At 40.5% G+C, this 23,361-nt stretch overlaps 1 protein-coding gene across 1 annotated transcript; it reads left to right on the top strand.

Moving 5' to 3' along the window:
* The first annotated feature begins 230 nt into the window (after nucleotides 1-230).
* On the top strand, nucleotides 231-16,432 carry ASIC5 (acid sensing ion channel subunit family member 5). The gene is made up of 10 exons (XM_044430674.1): nucleotides 231-270; nucleotides 948-1,254; nucleotides 1,680-1,911; nucleotides 3,244-3,366; nucleotides 7,210-7,359; nucleotides 8,832-8,979; nucleotides 10,282-10,338; nucleotides 11,187-11,355; nucleotides 15,555-15,646; nucleotides 16,242-16,432. The coding sequence occupies exons 1-10, from the start codon at nucleotides 231-233 to the stop codon at nucleotides 16,430-16,432; spliced, it is 1,509 nt and encodes a 502-aa protein (XP_044286609.1).
* The last annotated feature ends 6,929 nt before the right edge of the window (nucleotides 16,433-23,361 follow it).

The following is a 23,361-nucleotide window of genomic DNA, read 5'->3' as shown; positions in this document are numbered from 1 at the left end:
ATTAGTTTTCAGTTCTAGCAGCTCTCCACTTTTATCTGCAAGGCGTTATGTATAGTTAAACAAGTGTGTTTTATCTAGTTATTTACTTTGTAAAAAAAGCTGAGAGTATAGCAACACAGGCAGGCAAATTGCCTCCTTGATGTGTATTTAATATAATCCCCACCCCTTTCCTTATTTTATAAAAGCAATTAGCAGCCAGTTCTGTTTTTCAATCTTCTCATATATGCCCAATGGAGAAACTTAGAAAATTAAATGGATTTAATGGCAGAGGTACGTAACAATAGCTTTTACAATGAGTTAGTTTTTCTTTTTCTTTGTTTTAAATGATACTATTCTAGATACAATAGTTCTGCATTTATTAATTATCTATTGACAAAATGAAAATACTGAATGTATGAATCCTTTGCACACAATTTGTAGGTAAAATAGACCATGGGGACGGTTCTAGACATACCACTGAGATGCTCTGATCTACTCAGTGGAACTTATGTCTGACTAATCATGCATAAGACTGGACTATGCACACCAGAAGCACACAATGATATGAGGTTGTACACTTTAAAGTAACAGGAGTAGTAGGAAAATATGCTACTTCTTTAGTGCTATTTATCATGTTTTAAATCTACTAGACTATCACGAGATAATCTTCTGGAAGGACACAGTCTTTTTGCACAATAGATGCTCATTTGTTGCTATTTTTTTGCATGAGGTCCAGACATCTTCCCTTGAGACTGTTTGTTTGAACTTTATATGTGATTGAGAGACATGCGTCAGTATGTAAACACTTGTAGAAATAGAAGAAAAAATCTGGTAATATTACTGTATGAGCTGATATTAGTAAAGAGATAGTGTTCTAGATTATTTAGAATCTACCCTGAAGGAGTCTTTTCATTTGGTTTTGTAGGAAACCTATTTGCCAATAATTTTTCTTCTTATCAAATGTTAAGGATTTTTGGAAAAAGTCAGGCTCGGTTTAACAAGGAAACCACTGCCATCACTGGAAGAAAGGAAGAAGTATGATTATGAATTTGCAACTTCCACTTCATTCCACGGGGTGCACAATATTGTTCGTACCAAGAGCAAGATGCGTAAGGCACTATGGATGTTAGTTGTCATGGGCTCCATCGTCCTTGTTGCCTGGCAAATTTGTAATCGCTTCATCAATTATTTCAGCTGGCCCACCACAACTTCAGTAGTAGTTCAGTACGTGGAAAAAATTGAATTTCCTGCTGTAACATTTTGTAATCTGAACAGGTAAGGGACCTTTCATTTCTCTGTGCCAATATTTAAACATCATTTTAATTGTTAACAATATTTGCTTATCTATCTGGCCAGGACGACTTCTTTTATATTTTATATTTTATATTTATTTTATATTGTTAATTTTAATTTTATATTGTTATTTTTGTATTTTATTGTATTTTATTGTATTTTATTGTGTTGTAAGCTGCCCCGAGGCTTCGGCAAGGGGTGGCATAGAAATATTCTAATAAATAAATAAATAAATAAATATTAAGAGTATGTGCATTAGTCTTCCATATAACTTATGTACAATGCACTGATGGTGCCAGATATGCAATGGCCCCTAAAAGCATTGTTTTCATGTATCTTGGGAGCTGCCTTAGGGCCATGGCCAAGAACACCACAATTGACTCTGCATTTCTGGTTTGTGCTGACAGGTTCCAAACTGAAGCAGTAGCTAACCTAAGCATCATTTTCTTCCTGTGGAGCATCGTATCTGGAGTCCTTCATATGTTTGATATTGGAGAAAAGTTTGGCCAGGAGTTACATTATTTTCTTCGTGGAAATCAAAATTTTAGCATCAAAGAATTTACAAGGAATAATGGCTTCTTTCTCAACAACAACACATTGCTGAATTGTGAATATTTTGGGAAGCCATGTTACCCAAAGGTAATATGTTTATTGCAAGAGAAAATGTAGATATTGTAGTTTGTGGGAATGTGAATGGGGGCACTGGAAGGGTCATAAACATTTAGAATGATACTGGAACAATACATCCATTATCCCTTATGAGGGAATGCACTTTTTGTTCTCAATATATTATTATATGAAATAATGTCCTCATGTTGCATCCTCCATAATGCATGTGCTTCGACTCCCCGCTTCTCTTTCAAACAACAGACCATCCTTTGACAAAGACTTTTTATTTCCAATGTATATCCTGCATGATATAGCCTGCAAAGAAAGGTCTCTGAGCATGCACAGAGCAGTTCATTAAACCCAAACTAGAAACTATTTCCAAGAACCCTCCCTTTGAATAATGCCGGACTGCAACCCTCTGGGAATGTCCCCTGGAAACCTGTCATGAAGTCAGTCCAAGAAGATGCTGTTTTTGATGGTGTCCAAGCCCAATGAAGGATCGAGCAGAATTAACAAGCATCACGTTTCCATGTCCATCTCTTAGTAATGATAATCCATCAGATGACCAAGTCTGCTTGTGTCCCATCACCAGGCCAGGACCCAGCTCAAAATTGATCCAGATAAATAATATCCTCTAAGAATCCTTTCACTTGCTCTGCCATGACTGTCTCATGACCTCTTTCCTCAAGAAAAGGGTGTTCACAACCGGGTGATATCTGTCAAATGCTTTGGGTCCAGAGAGGGTCCTCAGAATGAATCATTCTACTGCCTTCCTAAACAAGACAGGAAGCATCACCTTCACCTAGGGATTGTTTTTAATGGCTCCCTAGACACAGCAAGTCAATGCCCATCTGGCTGGTTCTTATTCCCCAGTAATTGCCAGGATTGAGAGGTACCATGGTTAGTCACATTGCCACAAGTAACCTTATCCACACCGTCAGACCTCAACAACTGAAACTGAACCCATGTGGTAGCTGTAAAATCTTAAACGTCAACCAGAGATGCTGGCAATCCTGCAAAGACATGTAACCATTTAAACAGTAGGGACTCCATCAAAGGAAGTGCTTGATCAGTTTCCTAATTCTTTTGCTTCCTCCATGCAAATCTGTCATGACCAAGAATGTAAGCAATTCTTAAAGATAAGAGAGAGGTTAGTATCTCTCAGTTGTTTAAGAACACTAAGTAATTTTCCACCTTAGCCTTAAGCAGGAAACAGCTGGCTCATTACAGAAGCTGGCAGCTGGGGCAGGGGGAGTGGAGGGTCAGAGCTGCAGTTCCTTGTGTTCCTTCTCCACTATCCGAATGGCTCCAATGCTCTATGAACACATTAATTCAACCTTTCTCTTGCTTTCTGCATTAAAGGACTTCGAACATGTCTTCACTGAATATGGAAACTGCTTTACTTTCAATCATATTAACATTCCAGCCAAAAGAAGAGTGACTGTCTCTGGAAGGGGCTTGAGTTTGCTATTTGATGTCAAGCAGGTATAAATATCACCTTATTTACCATGTATTCAAAATAATTCTGAAATGTGTCAATGGAAATTTGATGAAGAAGAACAGAGCCTGTGGGTGACCATAATGGTGCAAGATCTTTTTCCCTTATACTTGTATGCTCACATTTAAAAATATGTGTGCTCTCCTTGAGCAAGGATGGCAAAAGAGGATTAGCATCACAGCCAGCTGCCAGATGGTAGGGTAGCCATATATCTTACATGACAGAGGAGAATCCTAAGAAAGAGCAAGAGCTTTGGAATTCTTCATCACTAGTTAACATCTGAACAGCAGCCACACAGTTCACTCGACTCCTCTTCCCTATTATGAAGAACAGCTACAATAAGACATGCTGTATTTCTAATTCTAATAATCATTGCCAAGACAGCCACTGTGAATGCTCCACCTGCTCTTGTATAGCAGCTGTCCATCTAAAAGGACCAGTGGCTTTTGATGCAGAGCTTGGTTTTCCCTCTTTGGAGTTGTGCTGTCTTGATCAAAGAATGCTTCTCAGGATCTTGCTGTTCCTTGGAGTCGGATGGTAACAGTACTTCCCCAGGGTCGGTGTATGGGGTGCAAGATTTAGGGCACAGGGCCCTACTCAGGAAGGTCTGGGAGAACAAGCCCATCTCCTCCAAAGCGCTGTTGCCTGATGATTCAGCCACCAGAGAAGGAGTTTTGCATAGAGGGCCAGTTGAAAGGTGCCAGGGATGGGCGCAGGCCGCCAAGGCGATGCGGGCAGGGGGCACGGGCCGGGTGGGAGGGGGGCATGAGTGCGTGCATGCAGAAAGGCAAGGGCATGTGTGCACAGAGATCTTTTTCTCCGAGCGAGTCCAAAACAATCTCCTTGCAAGTAAGCCGACACATTGCCACATGCGCACACATGCGCGCACACGTGTGGCGAGCTATGGTGGGCCGGATCAATGGGGATGGCAGGCCGGATCCAGTCCATGGGCCGTAGTTTGAGGACCCATGCGCCAGGGTTCATAGTCCTAGGCCATGAGAGGTGACAAGCTTAAATATTCCTCTTGCACAATGTACATGTATTTATATACACAAGCAGCACCACTTCAATTAGCCTTGCAATCTAGGGATATGTTTCTAAAAATATTGCTAGACAGCTTACTCTTCTTAACAAGTGAATCCTTCACAGCAAGATGTTTAGCTTCTGCATTTGCCAAAATTTGTAGCCAAAAAAAAAGCTGCATTAAAGCTATTCAGGCTGGCATATATGCTACTCTCAGTATGGATGGGGTATCTGAAAATAGTTCCTTCTTTCCAAATTGAAAACAACAAAATGGGGATTTGGCAATTTCTCTTCTCTCTTTCTCTCTCTTTGGAGAGCCTTTCCTTGAGCTTCTGTTCCTTTAAACCGAAGGGTCTATTTTTCACTTTGGAGTGTACGGAGACATTTTGTATTTTTCCTCTCACAGGAGCAATTCACAGAAGATAGGAGAGAACAATAACCTTAATAGCAGCCTCTTTCTATTCATTCTATAGAGAAATCAGTGCATGTGACTCATATTGTGGCAGTGTTTCATATTCATGGAAGACTCACCACACATCTTGGACACTAAAAAATATGGCCTAAATTCCCCCTTCTCTCCAATCCTCCTGTTTAATAACCCTGGGGTGATAAAGTTACATTTCAAAGTACAGAATTTATGCAGTGCAAGGCAAGTGGAATTTCACTAGAGTGGGGTGGGCAAATTGTGGCCCCCTAAGACGCTTCAGCTGTCACAGCCCCAGCCAGAAACAGCAATGCTGAGAGAGAGAGGGAGCTGTAGGATAAAACCTATGGGGGCTACGTGTTGCCCACCATTGCTCTACAGCACATGAAAGCAAGAAGTCTGGGGAGATAGTAATGGCTTGGGCCATTCATTTCCTCTGGGGCTGTTGTTTTATATGTACTTCAAGCCAACATGCCAAAAAGAGTGTCATTGATAGAGCTCCAGTTCAAATATATGGAAGTCTGAATTCTGTAAAAATGTCTGTGTTTCTTGGAAGGCAGTCCCTTAACAGTAGCAGTATTTCTGTGTTCACTTTGATCACGTCAATGGTGAGGCCACCCAGGGCAGAAGCAATAAACACTGAGTCTCTGGTTGTCAGACAGTAAAGGTTATTCCAGAAAGCACCAACTATGATTCTTACACTTCCCAGTTAATCATTTGCTGCACCCACAGAAGAGAGGTCAAAAGGAGAGGACAGGAAAATGATGGTAGAGCCAAAGGGCACCTGTTTCAGAACAGCAGGGCGGACGAGGCTTGCTTGTTTTCCTGACTTAGGAACACTTTGCCTGTTAGAAAATGTGTGGGTTTTTTCTATTAATGGTATCTTTACCATTAGAAAGATTTAAAGCATCTCTGGCAATAATGCAAATTTATCTCTGGGATATGGAGAAAATTGAATATGTTTGCAGACCCTTGAACAACATTAACTCCACTGGAAAATTGGTCAACATGTGTGGATGCCATTGGATTTAAGAACAGTGAGGAATTCTCTGCAGAGCAAATCATTCCCTGTCGGGACGAAATCCTACCTACAGTTGAAAGAGTCAACTTGTGTATTAGCTTGGGTTGGCTCCCGGGCAAGTAAGTTGCACTGGGGATTAAGTCTCTTCTTGATTTCAAAGGGTACAATCCTATACTGCACCCCATGCTAGCGGAATGCACAGCAAACACAGAAAGAAAGAGTGGTTCCTGAAGCAATAGAAAATGAGCAGCAGCACTTATTTCTGGCATGAGATGGATCAGCCACATTCCCATAAAGGAACTTCACCAATTTGCTCTGATTTGGAAGCAAGCATTTCTGCTCACTTCCATGTTTCTTTCAGCAATGTTAAGCTCCTCTTGCTCCAACACCAGGATAGGATGCTCCTCAATGGGCCATGGTACAACTAACTTTCCCAGGGTTCAACTCATAAGGTATGAATGAAAGCATGAGAGGAATGTGGCCATAACTCATATTTCCATTCTCAATTGCATTGTTCCTTTCTTTACAACTATTGGTGGTCGGTTTGGTTTGGTTTGGTTTGTGATACCAATATAATTGCAGTCACAGAAATGGTTGACTATATTTCCACCAACTTCTTTGGGATGTGTGACTTCTGCTAAAAGCTTCAGAGGTCCCCAGCTGGAATACGTCAGATCACAGGATGCCCACTTGTGCTTCACAACATAATAACGCAAGAAAACCAATAAGGCAGCAATGGCTCAGGCCATTCATTTCCTTTTGGGCTGGAGTATTATTTGACATGCTGAGTGCAGTGTTATTTATAGTGTCACCATTCAAATTTATGGAAGTCTGAATTCTGTGAAAGCTTCAGTGTTTCTTGAAAGACACTCCTTCAACCGAAACTGTATTTCTAGATGTCAGCTCTAGTCACTTCAATAGTTTTGTCATATAAGTCAAAAAGCAATAAACACAGCCCATGTGGCCATCCATCACTGATGCTTAACTCTAGAAAGGACTAATTAACTGTTATACCTATGCCTCTCTGTTAATTATTTGCCCCACCAAGGAGTAGAGGGCAAAAGGAAAGGAGAGAAAAATGACCTTTTATGATCAACCCATAAGGTACTTCCTTAATAGCAACAGTAGTAGGATGGACACTGCTTCTTGGCATTGATGGGGAGCATTTTGCCTCTTTCAGGAAACATGGCTTTCTGTTAACGAAATGCAACTGGGGTTAAATAATGGAAGTAGTTTTTGGAGAACTGTAAGCAACGTGGCACAGTGAAGCAATTCAACGTTCACTGGGACTACTCCTTTGAAACAGGCAGAGAGTTTATCCAGAGTATTCAACTGTATCTCTTTAATGCTTTTTTCTACCAGAGCATGTTTACTGATGACCCTACTCTTGGTTTTGTTGATGCTGGCATAACCTTTGCCATCCATTCACCAAAAGCACCTCCCCGATTTGATGGTTTAGGTGTATCCACACCAGTAGGGATGCATGCTCATGCTGCTATCCAACAGGTGAAGGTAAGCTTCCACTTCAAGATGTGAAAAAATAGGAGTGAGCATCTTTCTGTCTTTTATTTACCAACCATTCAGTGAGCAAAATTCTCACCACTTAAGTCCCCTGATCATCACCAGCAGCACCATATTTGCTGATCTGTGTGGCAGCTTAAAGTATCAGGCTATAGTCCTATGTTTCCTGGAAAGGTTTCCTAGGGTTTCTTGGATTTTTTGGATTTTATCCTTCAAGAGATGGAAGGCTGGTCCACCCTTGGATGGAAAGCCTTCCTTGGGTCTTCCCATTCCCAGTCTCTGTGGTAACATCTGCAGCCCTTTCTTCCATGGCAGCATTTGGGCTCCAGCAGTGGAAGGAGGAAAAAGAGAGGGTCAGGAATGTACCATGAGTGGATCGGGGACTCCCCAGCCATGTCCCCAGCAGGGGGAAATGAACACCAGCTCAGGATGACGTTATTCCCATTGCTGGAGGTGAAATGGAGATGGAGACATACAGATGCACAAGCATACCCTGATTCAGACAGAACTTCCCTTCTACCCTGCTGGGCTCAAAGTGGCAGGGCTGTGAATGTGTCAGAGGCTTCAGCAGTGGTGCTTTTCATAGTAGCATGTAGGATACTGCTGAAAAGGAGCAAGTCCAACTGAAATCAGATCACCTTACTTCTGAGAGTGCAGCCTTAGGAGGTCATTGTCAATTATTCAATTTACATTATTACATCAAAGTATTCCTTGACGATAGATGATTTTAAAGTCAGGAGGGGAAATAACAAAACAGACAAATAAACAAACAAAAAGCAAGGGGTGGGCAATTAGATTAAGGTAGGATTCCAATTCAGTTTTCTGTTCTATGTGCAAAACTCCAGGGAAGGGGAAAAGAAACTCTTTCAGCTCAAGGCTCTAGTTCTATTTCAGATAATCTCTTGGTGGCCTCATTTCAGTGATGGGTCAGACCAGAGGGAAACAGAGGTGGGCCAAGTAATAAATCCTACTATATTCTTGCTGCCAATGGAGCCTTAGGTGATACTTTTCAACCTTTTAGAACTACGCAAAACTAGGAACCACCCAATGCTTCAGTGCTTGGGGGAAATGAGGTGGGGTCTGGTGAAAAGGCACTCCTTTCTGGGACCCCCATAGGATAGACATTTCTTCACCCTATCCAGCATATTCTCAGATTTTCCTACATAGAATAGCTTTCCCAGTTGTTTTAAAAAGGACTCAATCCACAATCAGGTGCATGTCTAAGCAAACACCTTGAATCAAAGCAATTGCAGTTTGCTTTTCAGAAGATGAATGCAGGGTGGCCCAAGCTGTCCTGCAGGGGCTGGCAGGCCTGCAAGGAGATCCATTGAGAGACTTTGCAGTAATTTGTTTGGTTTAGCAGCAAACATTCTTGTGTACTATTTGTCTGCAGGCTTCCTTGAACATCCCAAGAATATTGTTTTCTAAAAACATAACGGGTCTCCCACTTCTTTTCCTTCAAGACAATTGTCCAGGAACACCCTTGGGGACAATGCAACCCAAACATCAAGCTTAAGCACCACGAGAGTTATAGCACCTATGGATGTCTCCAAGAATGCAAGGCACAGCATATACTACAGCAGTGTGGATGCTTGCCATTCCTGTTACCAGGTATGGCTTGATGGAGGCTGGACTTGTTTGGCAAAGGGTATTCAAAGAAATTCAGTGAGATGGTGGCCTCTCTTTACATCTGGCTGAAATTTGCTTTCCTGGAATTTCCACACATTCATTCTAGTCCTGCCCTTGGAAGGAACACAGAACAAACTGCTCCTGCTTCTGCAAGACAGCCATACAGATATTTGAAGATTGCTGGCATGTATACTGCCCAGAGCTTTTTAGTTATTGGAAAGTAAAGGGAAATGCAATTAATTAATTACATGCCCTCTTTTCTTCTAGCTAAATATACTCTTTCTTCATAAAACTTGGTTTCTATAACTTTCTCTTATAATCCTGGTTACTCTTCTCTGGAAATGCTCCCACTTGCAAACTAAAATGCAAACAGATGCTTCTCAACTTTGCAAAGTATAGATTATAAATATACATAAGGGGAAACTGCTGAAAAGAACACCATATTCATTGTGTGCCATTTCCAATACTCTTCCAAAGGCAGCTCAGCCCTCCAGAGCTGATGGTTTATGCCTAGAAGTTTAGAGGGGGAAACATTTTGAAAATTATTTTGCTGATGCCTTCCATCAGCAAACTGAACACCACACTTAGGAAATGGCACCATAAAGAAGTCAAAACTGAAGAAGAAGCCCTTTGCTTGGGATGTTTCTAAATGAAATATACTTATATGGCTCAGGCAAGGGATGCTAGAGATATCTGCAATGGATTCAAATGTGTGAATTTCTATGGTCCTGACCCATGGCTTCTGTATTGAATTTTTTTTTTTCCTGAGTTGTATGGATTTTGCAGACTTACAAACCAAATTTTTACTTTGAAGGAGGGATTTGCCCAAGTGCACAAATGTGCTTTTTCAAATAAATTCTTTTTCAAAATACCTAGTTCCGTCAAGGTACCAGTGACACAAAGCAAGGTTTGTTTGTTTGTTTGTTTATTTATTAAAACATTTTTATGCCGCCCCATTCGCCGAAGAGGGCCAACAATCTGTGAAACATAGATGGGATAGATTAAATAGATCCATCACCCCTAGCTCAGGCTAAAATGTTTAATGTGTTTTAAGCCAAGTGGGCATCATTTTGGACAACTTTTTGTGATGAGATAGTGATGTCACATACTGCCTTCAAACTAAGGCATTATGAATAGAAATTAAAGTAAAATTACTGAACCAGAGTAATCATTTTCTCACCAAACAGTTAGATTAGTGAAGAGGTAGCCTCAAACGTGTGTTTTTTATAAGTTTGTCTTTCTTTTTCTCACTCTAATCCGCACTTCTGCATACCTGTTGAAAAGGAAATGGCCCAGAATGTGACTTGGAAAAATTCTACAATTGCGTGTCTCCTACGCTGTGTGAGTAAAACCAAACAAAATTACCCGGAAGAAAACAGACAGTTTGAGGCCACCAATTTGGCACGAGCACAGTTTCCACACGGCCCGGTCGTCATGTTGCAGTGGGAATGCCTACCATGGTTGAGCCGCTGGATTTATTAGCTGGCTCCCTTGTTTAGTTCCTACTGCGCACTAGTGGGGTGAAGAGCTGGAATGTAGCACAAGGCTCTCCCCAATGTGCGGAGTCTCAGAGCAGCATCTGCGAGTGAGAGCGGGTCAGGCAGGCTTAGGCTAGCAGTTAAGCAGAGCCTGATATGTGCTGCTGTGGGAAGCGAAGTGGAACAAGTCTGGATGGGTGGGTGGTGCCTGCAGAGAGGAAGGGGCTTGGCTTTCCAGAATATTTTCAATGCTCCAACCAAGTGCCCCCCAGATGTATCAGTCTATAATTTCTACCATGTCTGAAATAATGGGAGTTGAAGTCCAGCCTATCTGAAGAGTACCAAGTTGGGGAAAGCTGTTCTAGATGAACTATAACTAACCCCATCTGATTGTTTCTAGATTTATTGTTTCACCCACTGCATGATTTGGCTTTGATTCCCAAAGTTCCAGAGACTTTAGATAATTCAGTGAGAAAAACAGGTGCTTTGTTCACTCATCCTGTGATTTATCACTTTCCTTATGTAAGGTTGTTGATATATATTCAGCTTTTAAAAAAAGAATGCTTTAATATGCTTTATTAAATCTGTGTTTTGAGGAGATTTATTAGAGCCAAGTTCTTACTGATATCATTAACATTCTTTGTGAAGGGAGAAAAAAAGTCCAAGGGGCCTTGAGCAGGCATTTATTTATCAAATTGTTTCACATTTTAGATAACATGGAAATCATGGGATCATGTTCAGTAGGAACATATAATTCTACTTGTCCAGTACCTTGTGAGGAAACAGATTATCCAACTACTATCTCCTATTCAACATTTGCAAGTGAAAAATCTTTGAAATTTCTTTCCACAAAGCTGAAGAAAAGTTCAGACTATATCAGGTACTTTTATTCTTAATCCTTATGGGGTCAAACAATGGGCTGGTTCAAGATTTAGTTATATGCAGAGTAGACCCACAAGTGAAAATAACTGAATTTAAGTGAATCCTAATTGATTGCAGTGGACCTATTGTAAATACTGGTAAATTATTTTCATATGCATGTGAACAACCACCACTAAAATGTCTGAAAGTACCAGCAGTCATTCCCAAGAGGCCTATTAGTCTAGTGTAAGAGCACACCTATTTTGGTCTGTATAGCATTTAAATTTGAGCTAAATTTGGGTGCAGTGCCATGCATGTTTAAGATACACATAAGATGCTCGGAGTTTTGGGGCTTGCAAAGGACTGTACATTTGCAAAGAGCTTACCCTAGATATGCTACATGAATATAGGATCACAAAATAATTATAGTGCAATTCTTATACATATTTACTTACTGTATGTGATGGGATTGCTCCCAAGGCAGTACGTATAGAATTCCAGCCTGAATTTACTAGGCATGTGTAGAGCTTTGCCAGCCCTGGAAACGGATAGAGGGAAATATCTGTAAGACTTTAAAGCATACATAGCTGGGTTTTTCCATTTTGCACAAAAAATTGGCTTAAAATATTTATATGAGGTATCAGTTTGCTGATGAGTCTCCAGGCAAAACATTTCAAGGGCTTTTTGCTCTTGCCACATATTTCAGGCTCTTAAACTCTTTGGAGAAATGTCTCTGAGACTTTTAGTGCTAACAGACTACTGCCGCAGATCCTCTGTAATCCCCTGCCTGGGCCATTGTCCTACTTTCATAAAAGAGTGTTTTGTAAAGTTGATGCCTGCAGAACAGGATTGAATAGCCCATGGTGAGGCATGCAGTTCAATGGTGGCTTGTAAGTCAAGACATTTGAAGGGCCACAAATTGGTCACCTTTGCAATTAAACAGGAGTATGGAGCTCTTGCATGTTTTCTTCAGTCTTGCCAGGCCAATGCAAACATCCACTCTCACCAGCCCTTCACTCTCAATTATAAAAACTCGCCTGTCTTGCTATGGCCGGTCCACATATCCTGGTGGGCAGGCCCATGAGCATGGCTGGCTTAATGTTGAACTCTTTCTCCTTCTGCTTCTTTCTGATCTGGTTCAGGCCTCTTGTAAGCATGACCAACTTAAGCTGACACAAGGGGGTTTTGTTGCATATGGTACACAAGCGTTGCTCTTCTATAGATGAGAACCCCATAAGTCAAGAGTGGTAAATTTGTGGCCTTCCAAGTGTTTTGGCTCAGATCACCCATATACTGGCTAGGGTTCATGAGAGTTGTGACCAAGAGCTACAGGTTGGCCACTGTGGGAGATAAACAGAAAGCTAGCGGAGCACTGCAAGAGTAAAACAAAAAGGCAAATAAACTGAACTTTAGGAAGTATGCATGCATAGGGAGGAAAACTTTAGAAGATTCCTCTACCAGGCATCACTTCAGCAGGAAGAGCAGAGAACGAGGATACATGAGAAGTTTCTGTTGCATTATAATATGTAGCTATTTCTTTGGATGCATTAGGATCAAATATATATGTTTGCGGTGCATTCCTGCTATACGACCCTAATAGAAGTATAAATTCTTTGCTCAAGTCTTTGTTCAGGGAATCTGCTCTTTCTTATCAGATTATTCGTGATAATAGATCTTGCTGCATGCCACAAACATTTGATCACTTTGTTAACCTCCAAGTCCACAAACCGGAGAATTACTTGCAAAATCTCTATTTTGAAGTGCGAGTGAGATTTTTACAGTTCCTACACCACCACCCTTATTTTAGATTTAGATTTTAGAACTTGATTATCCTTGAAAAGCTCTCAGATTAATGTCAGGCCTAACAGCATTTTTATTACTGATGATATCATATGGGCCAAATTACATGAGAAGTAGAGGATCTTAGCTCCCAAGTTTTCTAATATTGCTGTATAGCAATTGTAGAAGGCTCAGTTTTTATTATTAGAGCTGGGAAAGGGTGAAGGAGTTAACGCTTTCCTCCTGTTCTATTTTTCCCATTTGGCCAAAACAGACATAACTTTGTATCTGTTTCTATAATCTGTCTTTTTAAACACTTAAATAGTTGTAGCAAACTCATCCAGATCTTAAAAGCCTCGTATCTGCCCCACTAGGGTTCAAATCCAGACTGGGGACCCTGGGAGCACTGTGAAGTACACATTTGAAAAGATAGCTGCTACACAGGGACCAGACTTCCTCCCAACAAACATATTTGTTCTACTGGGGTGGGAATGAAGTAACTGTACAGGTAGCTATATATGTTTTTCCCTCTCAGGGGAACGTGGTAGCTTTGGTATGGGAAGATTTAGGTTGTAAAAGAAGTGATGTGGGGGGCGGGGTCCCACCCAGAGCCACTGCTCTGATCAAAATTGAAATAGCTTTTAACTAAGAATGGAAATGCTGCAGTTATTGTTCTCAAATGGGGTGCTATCTAGTAATTTACTCAGTGAAGCATAGCAGATTACAGGAAAATCTCTCTGTTCCCAAGTGAGTAGCCAATAGGAACCAAGCAAACATATTAGTGAGTGTACATCATAAACTGCTTGCTAGTGTCAACTCATTTTTCAAAAATGTAAAGGGTAGACACAACTATTTACAGCGTTATGCCAAAGATGTATAATAGTAGTATCTCGGTTATGTCAGGTAGCCTAAGCTAGGGGATCTGTAAGCAAGATCATTAAGGTAATTATAATCCAAAGTGCTTAGAAAGGAGAATGTTCTTGAAGAATGGAGTGTTCACATCAATTAATCTTTCATTTTCAGAGGTAAGTAAATATGAGACAATCTTGTGTTGTCTAACAAGGTTTTTAACTGAGGGTTCAGTAACTCCTGGCATGGTCTGGGAAGGGTCATAAGAATATTTGGAGTCTCAGCTCCAAGGTTATATAGACCCGCCCTGACATGGAGACCTGTTCCCATCAGTGCTAGAGTGGAAAGAACTGGAAAGATCAGAAATTGACCCCAGAAAGACTAAGGGGATGAACCAGGAAGAGCAGGCTAATGGCCTATAGCCCTCCAGCTTCCTTCCCTCTTCTTCCATGTTGCTTTATCTAGACAGCCAATCTAGCCCCCAGAGGGTGTCTTTGGCACACAAAATGCATCAACTACAATCCATTGATCAGAATTAAAGTGCCAAATTCAATTGTGTTATTGTATTGGCTCAGATCCAGGTTTTTTTTACAGCCCGTGGGAGCATTTCTTTAAATGAGTTCTGCTCAGAATGAGCTCACTGATGGAAAGTGGAGGTGGGAAGAAATATCTCCTGATTCCCTTTTCTTTGCAGCTTCCACCACGACAGCTGCCATGTTCCAGAGAGTCCCCTAACCTTTTGGAGATCAGTTTGGGGAAGGATAGTGGACTGCATGGGGAGAAGGATCAATGATCACCCCCCTGCTCCACAGGATCAGAAGCCTTCTGTAGAAGGAAGGGGGTCTTCCATTCAGAGAAGGACACCCATGGATTCAATGCATTGTGCATACTAAGAAAAAAATTGCAGATGTATACCTTAAGCACACCTTCCTTAAAACATGATACAATCTTCCTGCCTATTTGAATATTCAACTCCCAGGCACAAGTCTGGGCTATCTGTTGGCACTGACAACCTTTGCATGAGCAAAAATCTACACTCATATGACAGGTGTGTAAGAGACCAGTTAGACTGACTTCATAAGGTGCTAAAGGACCTAAGTATGCTATCAATTTTCTTGTTTTCTATAACTTAGGATCTGTGTTACTTTGTGTAGTATCCAGTGGTGCCATGTGTTAACTTCCACCACATGCACACATTCTGTTGTTGTTGCACAAGTTTCAAATCCAATACTTAGGCTCTGGTTCTGCAAGCTGTTGTATAAGCCATTACAGATGGCATTGTACAAGCTGTTCCACAAATGATGCAGCAGGAATTGCAAAAGGTAGTTCACAATTCATTATGACTTCATTACAACTCGGTGTCGATGGCAGTATTGCTCTAGTTTTGCTACTGGTTGTACAACCACGTTCAGAACACTACCAGCATTTGCAATGTTTCTGCTACTGTAGCTTTGAATATAATCCTTGCTTGCTTTGCTCAAAAATATATTAGTTTTCTATGTAATACTAAACTAAACACAGATAGGAACAGCTGAAATAATATCTTATGATTGATGATGATGATTTAATTAAAGTGTCTACTATTTCCAGGAATAATCTTGTATATATTGACATTAAGTATCATGATTTGAATTACAAAATGACTAAACAGCAGAAGGCACTGAGCGTATCTGAGTTGCTTGGTAAGTAAACTTCAATTAACATTTAAACACCAACTAACAAACACCCCCCACCCACCCCTGAATTTCTGGTTCATTGGCATAATTGTTACTGTGCTGCCTCAAGGATCCTTACAGTTTTTCAGATAAGCATAAGCTGGTTCATGATAGGCCAGGATATGTAATTTATTATGTGGATGTTTCTAAATTTCAATTTGCTTGGGAATAAAAGAACCAGCTCTTGTATTTCTTTAGGTTGGAACCATATCAAGTTAGTTGTGCTTGAAATCGGTTAGCCATTGATTTTAATTAGTCCTGGTGCGACTAGTTTGAACAGGGTCCAATTCATTGTGTAAAGCATTAAAATATGGAGGAAATGGCCATCGTACATATTTTTGTTCCATATCATAAACAACATAGAAGACAGTGGAATACACTGTGCAGGTGACCTCATGAATGAAGGCTAGCATCCCAGTTCTACATAAATTGGTTTAGATTTAGATCGTATATTTGTTTAGACTTTGAAAAAGACTTCTTTACAAGTAAAGGTGCACAGAATCACAGCCTTTAAAAAATAAATAGAAATGCCAGACTGAAGTGTTTGTTTCTTGCATTTCAGCTGACGTTGGCGGTCAACTCGGTTTATTTTGTGGAGCCAGTATGATTACAATCATCGAGATTGTTGAATATGTTTTCACCAACTTTTGTTGGATGTGTGTCTTTCTTCTGCTAAAAGCACCAGAGATGCCAAACTGGAATGCCTCTGATCAGAATCAACAATCACACAAGAGAAGAATACAAGAGTGTTAAAGGCTTGCCAAAAGAAAATGAAGAAAAGAAAAAAAAACCTGAGCCTTTCTAGCCTGTAAAGGATATTGATTTTGATGATAATGCAGGGAATGTAGTACTCTGCTCTCTTGTGTCATTTTGAAGAGGTTTTATGGAGCATGTGTATATAGGGATGGGGACAGGGTAGTGCTGATCCTGGAAATATACTCTATTTTTGCCGAGGGAGAAGGGAAGAACTGTGCAGATCAAGCCTGTGGAGCCCTTTTGACTGCTAAAAGACTAAGATGACAGCATTGGAAGGATAAACTTGTGCCTGTAATAACACAATGGGCAGAAGGCTTATGAAACTTCCAGTTTTTGAATGGGTGGCCTTTCGGTGCAATCTGCAAATGGAAAAGTATGCAGATATTTGGAGTACCTTTGTTGAACTTTATGCATAATTATTTTTAATAACTAGTATGCTATTGATAAAAATGGATCTATAAGCAATGGATTTTCTAAAATGTATTCAAAAATTATAATATTTTAAGTTGCTTTTCCCACCTTCTCGAATGATGCAGTTTCATGGTTTTCATATTGCACAATCAAAACATAAATATGGGAAGGCCCCTAGAGCTCTGTGCTGGGCAGTTGTCTGAGCTACTGTGCTGCATATGGGCAAAGGGCCAGGCACACACACAAGGACCACTGCTCAAAAAGTAAATACAGTGGGCTGTGGAGAGGCCACCGTTACAACCATCTCCTCCAATTATAGGACTAATACGATGGAAGGGCTGACACAGTATGTTTACCACTTATACTGCATGAGCCAGGATGTGACCAGTGCAGTTTGGTGCAGTATACTTAAAAAGATTTTGCATTGCCTTCTTCTCCCTGCCCCCCCCCCCCCCCCCGCATCTCAGGACTGAGGTACCCAAAGATATATGCATACATGCAAAATAAATTAATGAATTCCAGAATCTTGGTATGAATACAATGAATGTGTGTGGCATGCTATTCTATGCATCTTCTAATCTTAAATATTATACTGCAGTAAAATATTGTGCTTCATAGGGTCAACTGAAATCAAATGAGCTTATCCCCAGGTATAGGATTGCAGTATTAGTGCTCTTCATAATTACTGTCAATCATCATTCTCAATTTGTACACTCTTTTCCACAAGGGTTTGGCAGAGAACTGTACACTGAACCTTGTAGCATTTGCATCACCAGCTCGTGGCTGTGCAACATTACTTTTGCTGGTGTTAGATTCTGTTCAGTATGTTTCCAGTGCAGGAATGCTTTCACTAGTTAGCTGCTTGAGTTCTGCATTCACCCTTTTCTGTCTTCAGACTGTAAGTTCAGAAACATTATCATGTTTCAAGTGCATGTTATATTCCATTTCCAAAACTGAAGTCATATACTCCTTCATGCACTCTAAAACTTGTCCTAATGCCCATTTTTTTCACTGGAACTCAGGCATGCCGAACTGTCACTGTGTCAGGCCCCATCACCCAATCATCATTTCTTACCTATTTTCCACACACACACACACACACACAATCTTCTCCATTTAATTGTCACAACAACCCCATGGACAGAGTCAACCCTGCGGTGGGGATCCTGTCTCATAGATGGCCCTGTCTTTTCCAGTTCTGGAGGACTCAAACAAATGGACTTGGTTTTAGAATTTCCCAAACTTATTTTATTATTAAAATAAATATATGGTCTTACCTGCTAAAAAGTCATCAAGTTGGTGTACAACAATTTAAAACAAGAAAACCTCAAAACAGTAAGCAGAAGATTATTTAAAACTACATTTTGGAAAGGCCACATTAAAAAAAAAACTGACTCATTTTATCATTTCTAAAGGCCAAGCTCTTGAAGGATTCTAAAGCTCTTGAGGGGGAACATGGAAAACTCCCTTTCACATGAGCTTGACAAAAGGTAAAGGTGCCCTGAAAGAGTTTTCTTGGCAGGTTTCTGGTGAGACAGGTGGTTCCTTTGATAGCTCAGACCTAATTATTCGGGGTTTTAAAGGTTAAAACCAACACCTGCAATCATGCCTGAAGAGTATCTGGCAACCTGTGCGGGTCTTTCAGGACATATATAATGTGGTCCTGATGTGGTACTTGCTGCTTTTTTTCTGCTTCTTTCTTGACTGAAGATTTCCAGTGCCTTTTCCTGCCACCCACTTTATAGGCCTCCGCCATATTTCCACTTTTTTTCTCTTTAGAATGAGGATAATAAGGTATTACATTTTAAACTAGAACAAAAATTTCCTGCATTTGGCACAAATGTGCTATAGCACAGCTATATTACAGCACCACTTTGTGGTGGTTCACATAATATGTAGAAAGATGGAGCAACTCAAACCCTGGATGAAAAAATCCATATAAAGGATTCACTTTTTCCTCCTGCAATGAAGCCTCAGTGAAGCGGTGGATTAATCCTCTCATGTAGAAAAATCCTCTCTGGCAAAGGGACCATTGCTTGACTTGAACAAGCAATGTCATTCTTGCTTGCTCAGGTCAAACCAGCAAGGGCAGAATGTGTGTGCGCACACGTGCTTTTGTGTTTCACATTTCCCCCATTTTTAAGGCTTATCATCCCTTTGAGACATAAGTGCACCAGCTCTAGGATTGACATACTTTTTCACTTTCTCTGGAATTATTTCAGGGACATGATGTGGTTCGGTTTTGACAGAGCCATGGCCTCCCTCTGTCCACTCCCAATATACCCCTTTTCCTCCTCCTGTTCCATGACACACTGCTGTTTGAACATCTACCCTGGTACACATTTCTGCTGACGTAGCAGGGGCTTCCAGAGGCACAGGAACCAGCTCATTGATGGAGTTTCTCTGCATTGACAAAGCAGCATTTCTCCAAAATCCTGCAACCCAGTGGAGGGTAGCTAATGGCCTGTAGGACTGCAGATGATAGAGGTTTACTTGGTCTAAGGACATGAGGCTTGGGGACTAGGTCACCAGGGCAGTTGTTGCTTCAAAGCAGGTTTGAGCCCTGGCAGTAGTCTTTAAAATGATTAATGAGAAACGACCCTATAACCCATGTGCATAAATGACTTTAGACTTTATAAAGGTAATAATCCCTTCTTTATGGATATCCTGGGTGGACAGAAAGATGAACAAGTGTGTCCTAGATCAAATCAAGCCAGAGCTTGCCCTGGAAATTAAAGTGATGAGACCAAGGCTGTGGTCTCTTGGGCATATCTTCATATGGCCAGATTTACCAGAGTGGACGATCACGCTAGGGAAAGTCGAAGGCAGAAAAAGAACAGATATGAGATGGCTGGATTCCAGGAAGGGAGCCACAGCCTTGAGTCCACTGTCGAGGACAAGGCAATATGGACGGCACCTGCTCATACGGTTGCCATGAGTTGGAGATGACCTGACAGCACTCAGCAACAACACTGATACCTTCAAAGAAGAAGAAAAAGTAGGGGAGAGCCAACACACTTCGCATGATGGCAGAGCAGCTTTACTACATATTTGAAATATGTAGATATTGACAGAGACGTTCAACACACAGCAAGAGGGAAATTGTTATCCATTTGGATAGCACCCATTGCAATTCCTCACCAGCAGATGTCCTACTTCCTCTTTCTAAATGAGACATTTTCAGAATGAGAAAACCAAAGCTGTCACAATGAAAATTAAAAATTGCAATACACACATATTCTTTTATATGCTTGCAATGACCCCAGTCCAGTGCAGCTGAGGTTGTACTCTTTAGCAAGGGTAGAGGGAAATATATCCAGCCCCCTTTCCGAACAAAGGACAGGCAGAATAGCTACCTTTTAAAGAAGCTTTTGTATACACAGTCCTGCCAGCTGGACCTTAGAAAGAATCCCAGGGATTCAGAGCACCCATTTGGGCTTGAGGTTTTTCATGCTGTGAGGAATCAGTTTTCAGTGGAAGACAAGTGAGCTCACAGATCGAATCCATGAACTCTTGAACTACATACTGAAGTCCTGTTGACTTCTGTAGAAGTCAAACACAGGCTTAACTCTTCCTTGGACATCAGTGAGATTTGAAGTGATTCTCCTTCACTAGGGATTACTAGGAAAGAGATTAAAAAAAAAGAGATGGGCAGCATTGTAATGCAGTGACCCTCACCTTCTCCTCTTCCCATCAATCTCTCAAATTTGCTCCTCATGAACATGTGGGATGGGGGTGGGTGACAGAGAAGCGGGAAAAATTCAGTGGTTTCCATTTTCAGGCAAATTGTCAGCACTGGCTGAAACCCACTAATACCAAAGTATCAATGATGGCCAAGCAATTGAAACACTTTACTATGAAGAGACTGTAGTCTTCACGGATTATATGAAGATATGTTTTCTTTGCCCTAAACTCCTGCCAGTCCATTGCTTGGTGACTATGAATTCTAGTGTGATGAGAAAAGAACTATTTATCTACCCATTTTCTCCAGTCTGTGCATGATTTTATAAATTTCTGTCATGTTCCACCTTTAGTTGATTTAAAGGCAATCCTGGGTCTTTTCCATAAGGAATATATTTCAAGTTGCTTCTTTTGTACATGGACTTTTTGTATCTTTCCAGCTCTCCAATATCCTTTTCAGGAAGGGGCAACTGGTGAGCATTTTTCAATGGATTTATAATGGTTGGGGACCCTGCAGTGTAAATTTGGGGCATGGGAGCTTCATGGGAGAGGAAAGCAAGGGCATGTCTTGTCACACAGTTGGAAATGAAAGTCCACATAATGCTGGATGTAATCCAGAGTAGAACAGGAAGATGGCAGCCTCCTCTCTCTGGAAACTGCAGACTTATTTGGTGTGAATGGAAACGGTTTGTGCTTTGATGAGCACAGCTGATGAAATTGGCCATTAGTCACCCTCTACACACACATGTGCACACAGCTTGTAGATCCACTCATTTCCTAACAGATCTCTACCATTTGGTGGACATCTTGGTAACTATAAAAATGCTTCCTGTCATTTTTACTGGAAATACTGTAGCTCCAAAATATTTACATGATTCAGATTTAACTGGAAGTGTATGCAACAGTGTTGGTGAATATTTAAAGCAACACAGTGGGTGAAGTTTTGAATGGTTTTAATTTGGATCCTGAACTGTATTATGTTCAGTTGACAATACCAAGTTACACTACATCCTTCCCAGCAGCCACACACAGAAAAAAAGCAAGAAGGCTACCAAGGAGAGCAAGGATGAAACTGCTGTTTCTATTTCCCCCAAACTTAGAGATATGCAGAATGTTATCTGATTCCGCTGGTATCAGTCCTTGCTTCTGTGAACAATGCTGTTGGACATCCACAAGAAAACAGGCAGCTGCTGGAGGAAATGTGTGGTGGTTTTTTTTTAAATCTTTCTGCAGTTTCAGTTTCAAGTCAATTGGCAAAGAAAAGGTTTTTAAAAATTTGAAGCCTGACTGAATGGTTCAAGTGCCTGAATGCAATGTAAAGGCATTTGGCATGCCATCCACCCATCTTTAGGTCAGGTAATTTTTGTTGAATTCACAATCAAGCAAGAATTAAACTCTTTATATGATCGTTCAGGAAGTCAAGAAGTCACACAAATGCAACCAGTTTTAAAGGGATCTTATTGTGCAGTAATCAATTTTTTAAAAGTTTAACAGACTGAAAACCAAAGAGCTGCAAACATCCCTTCACCTTTCAAGGTATTCTTGCCACCAAAGTTGTTTATATTACACGAAATGTTATTTCTGAAAGCTGGCATTCCCACAAGACATTTAATCCAGTCCTTGTTTTGAAATAAATATTAGAAAAGTACCCTTGCATATGCAAGTGATGTAAGCTGTCTGACTTCCAGCAATACACAAGAAGCTTCAACCTTGTAGATCACCCTTTTCTTAGATTCTTTCATATTCAAAATCATAACAAAAGCATTTCTATTGTGCTCAGCTCTGTTTATAGAGATTGAATGTCATCTAGCTTCTGTATTCAGTTACACATCAAATTAGTATAACCCTGATTTTATAATTCAATACTGGATCTATCAGTATCATGAAGACCCCTTGTTTTTATAAGCTCACCACCACACAAAAGGACATGGACTTATACAGTGTGCAATACAAAAAAAATGCTTATGAGGACTGGGTATTTCAGCACAACAGCACACATCCATTAACAATGACAAAACCATAATGACAGCTCAAATTGATCAGCTAGAATTTGAGATGACAAAAGTCAGTGGGCCCGATCTAATATGTATTGATTTTCTGCCTTTCTAGGTTGCCACTGTGTTTTAAATTGAGTTCCTTTGTGGTGTTGAGCTCTTAATTATATAACACTGCGGTAACAGATAAATAATTCCTAATTTTAAAATGAACATTAAGAACTGGAGGTTGGCATGGAGTTTGTTATTTTTTGACTGTGCCAGCAATAAGCATTGCAATTATCTTTTAAAATAAGCATTACACTCATCTTCATTGCTGCACATGTGTCTGATCTCTCTTTAAAACATCTACTTTTGAAAATGTGTCTTCATGTGGTTTTTAATGTGTGTATTTTTTCTTCAAAAGGAAGTGAGCTTTCAGAATAAAACTTAGTGAGGAAGTGATAATAGCCATTTTTGGTATCAAGCTTCCCCTCCAAACTTAAGCAGCATTTTCATATCAGCGTGTAATGATTCCTAGAGACTTGCATATACTCCAGCTGAGCAATAATTATGGAAAAGATGGGAACTATCTCCACTGCCTGCAATGCATATCATTTGCTTAACAATTTCACCAGAGCTCAATCAAGTTCGTAAAATAATGGTGCCTCAGCATTGCACGTATATAATACCCCCACCCCTCGAAGTTACTCATCACCTTTTAGTTGATATTTATTTTCTGAAATATAAACCCCCCTCTTCAGTTGTGAATCAGCATTTTTAAGGCATCTATTGATATGCACAGAAGTGGCTACTTGTGAATTTTTGTAGAAATGAGGCAAGAAAATCCCCTTCCAATGC

Source organism: Varanus komodoensis, unplaced genomic scaffold, assembly GCF_004798865.1.
Source record: "Varanus komodoensis strain SLA01 unplaced genomic scaffold, ASM479886v1 scaffold21, whole genome shotgun sequence".
Classification (NCBI taxonomy): Eukaryota; Metazoa; Chordata; class Lepidosauria; order Squamata; family Varanidae; genus Varanus; species Varanus komodoensis.
This window is presented reverse-complemented; position numbering and strand designations above follow the sequence as displayed.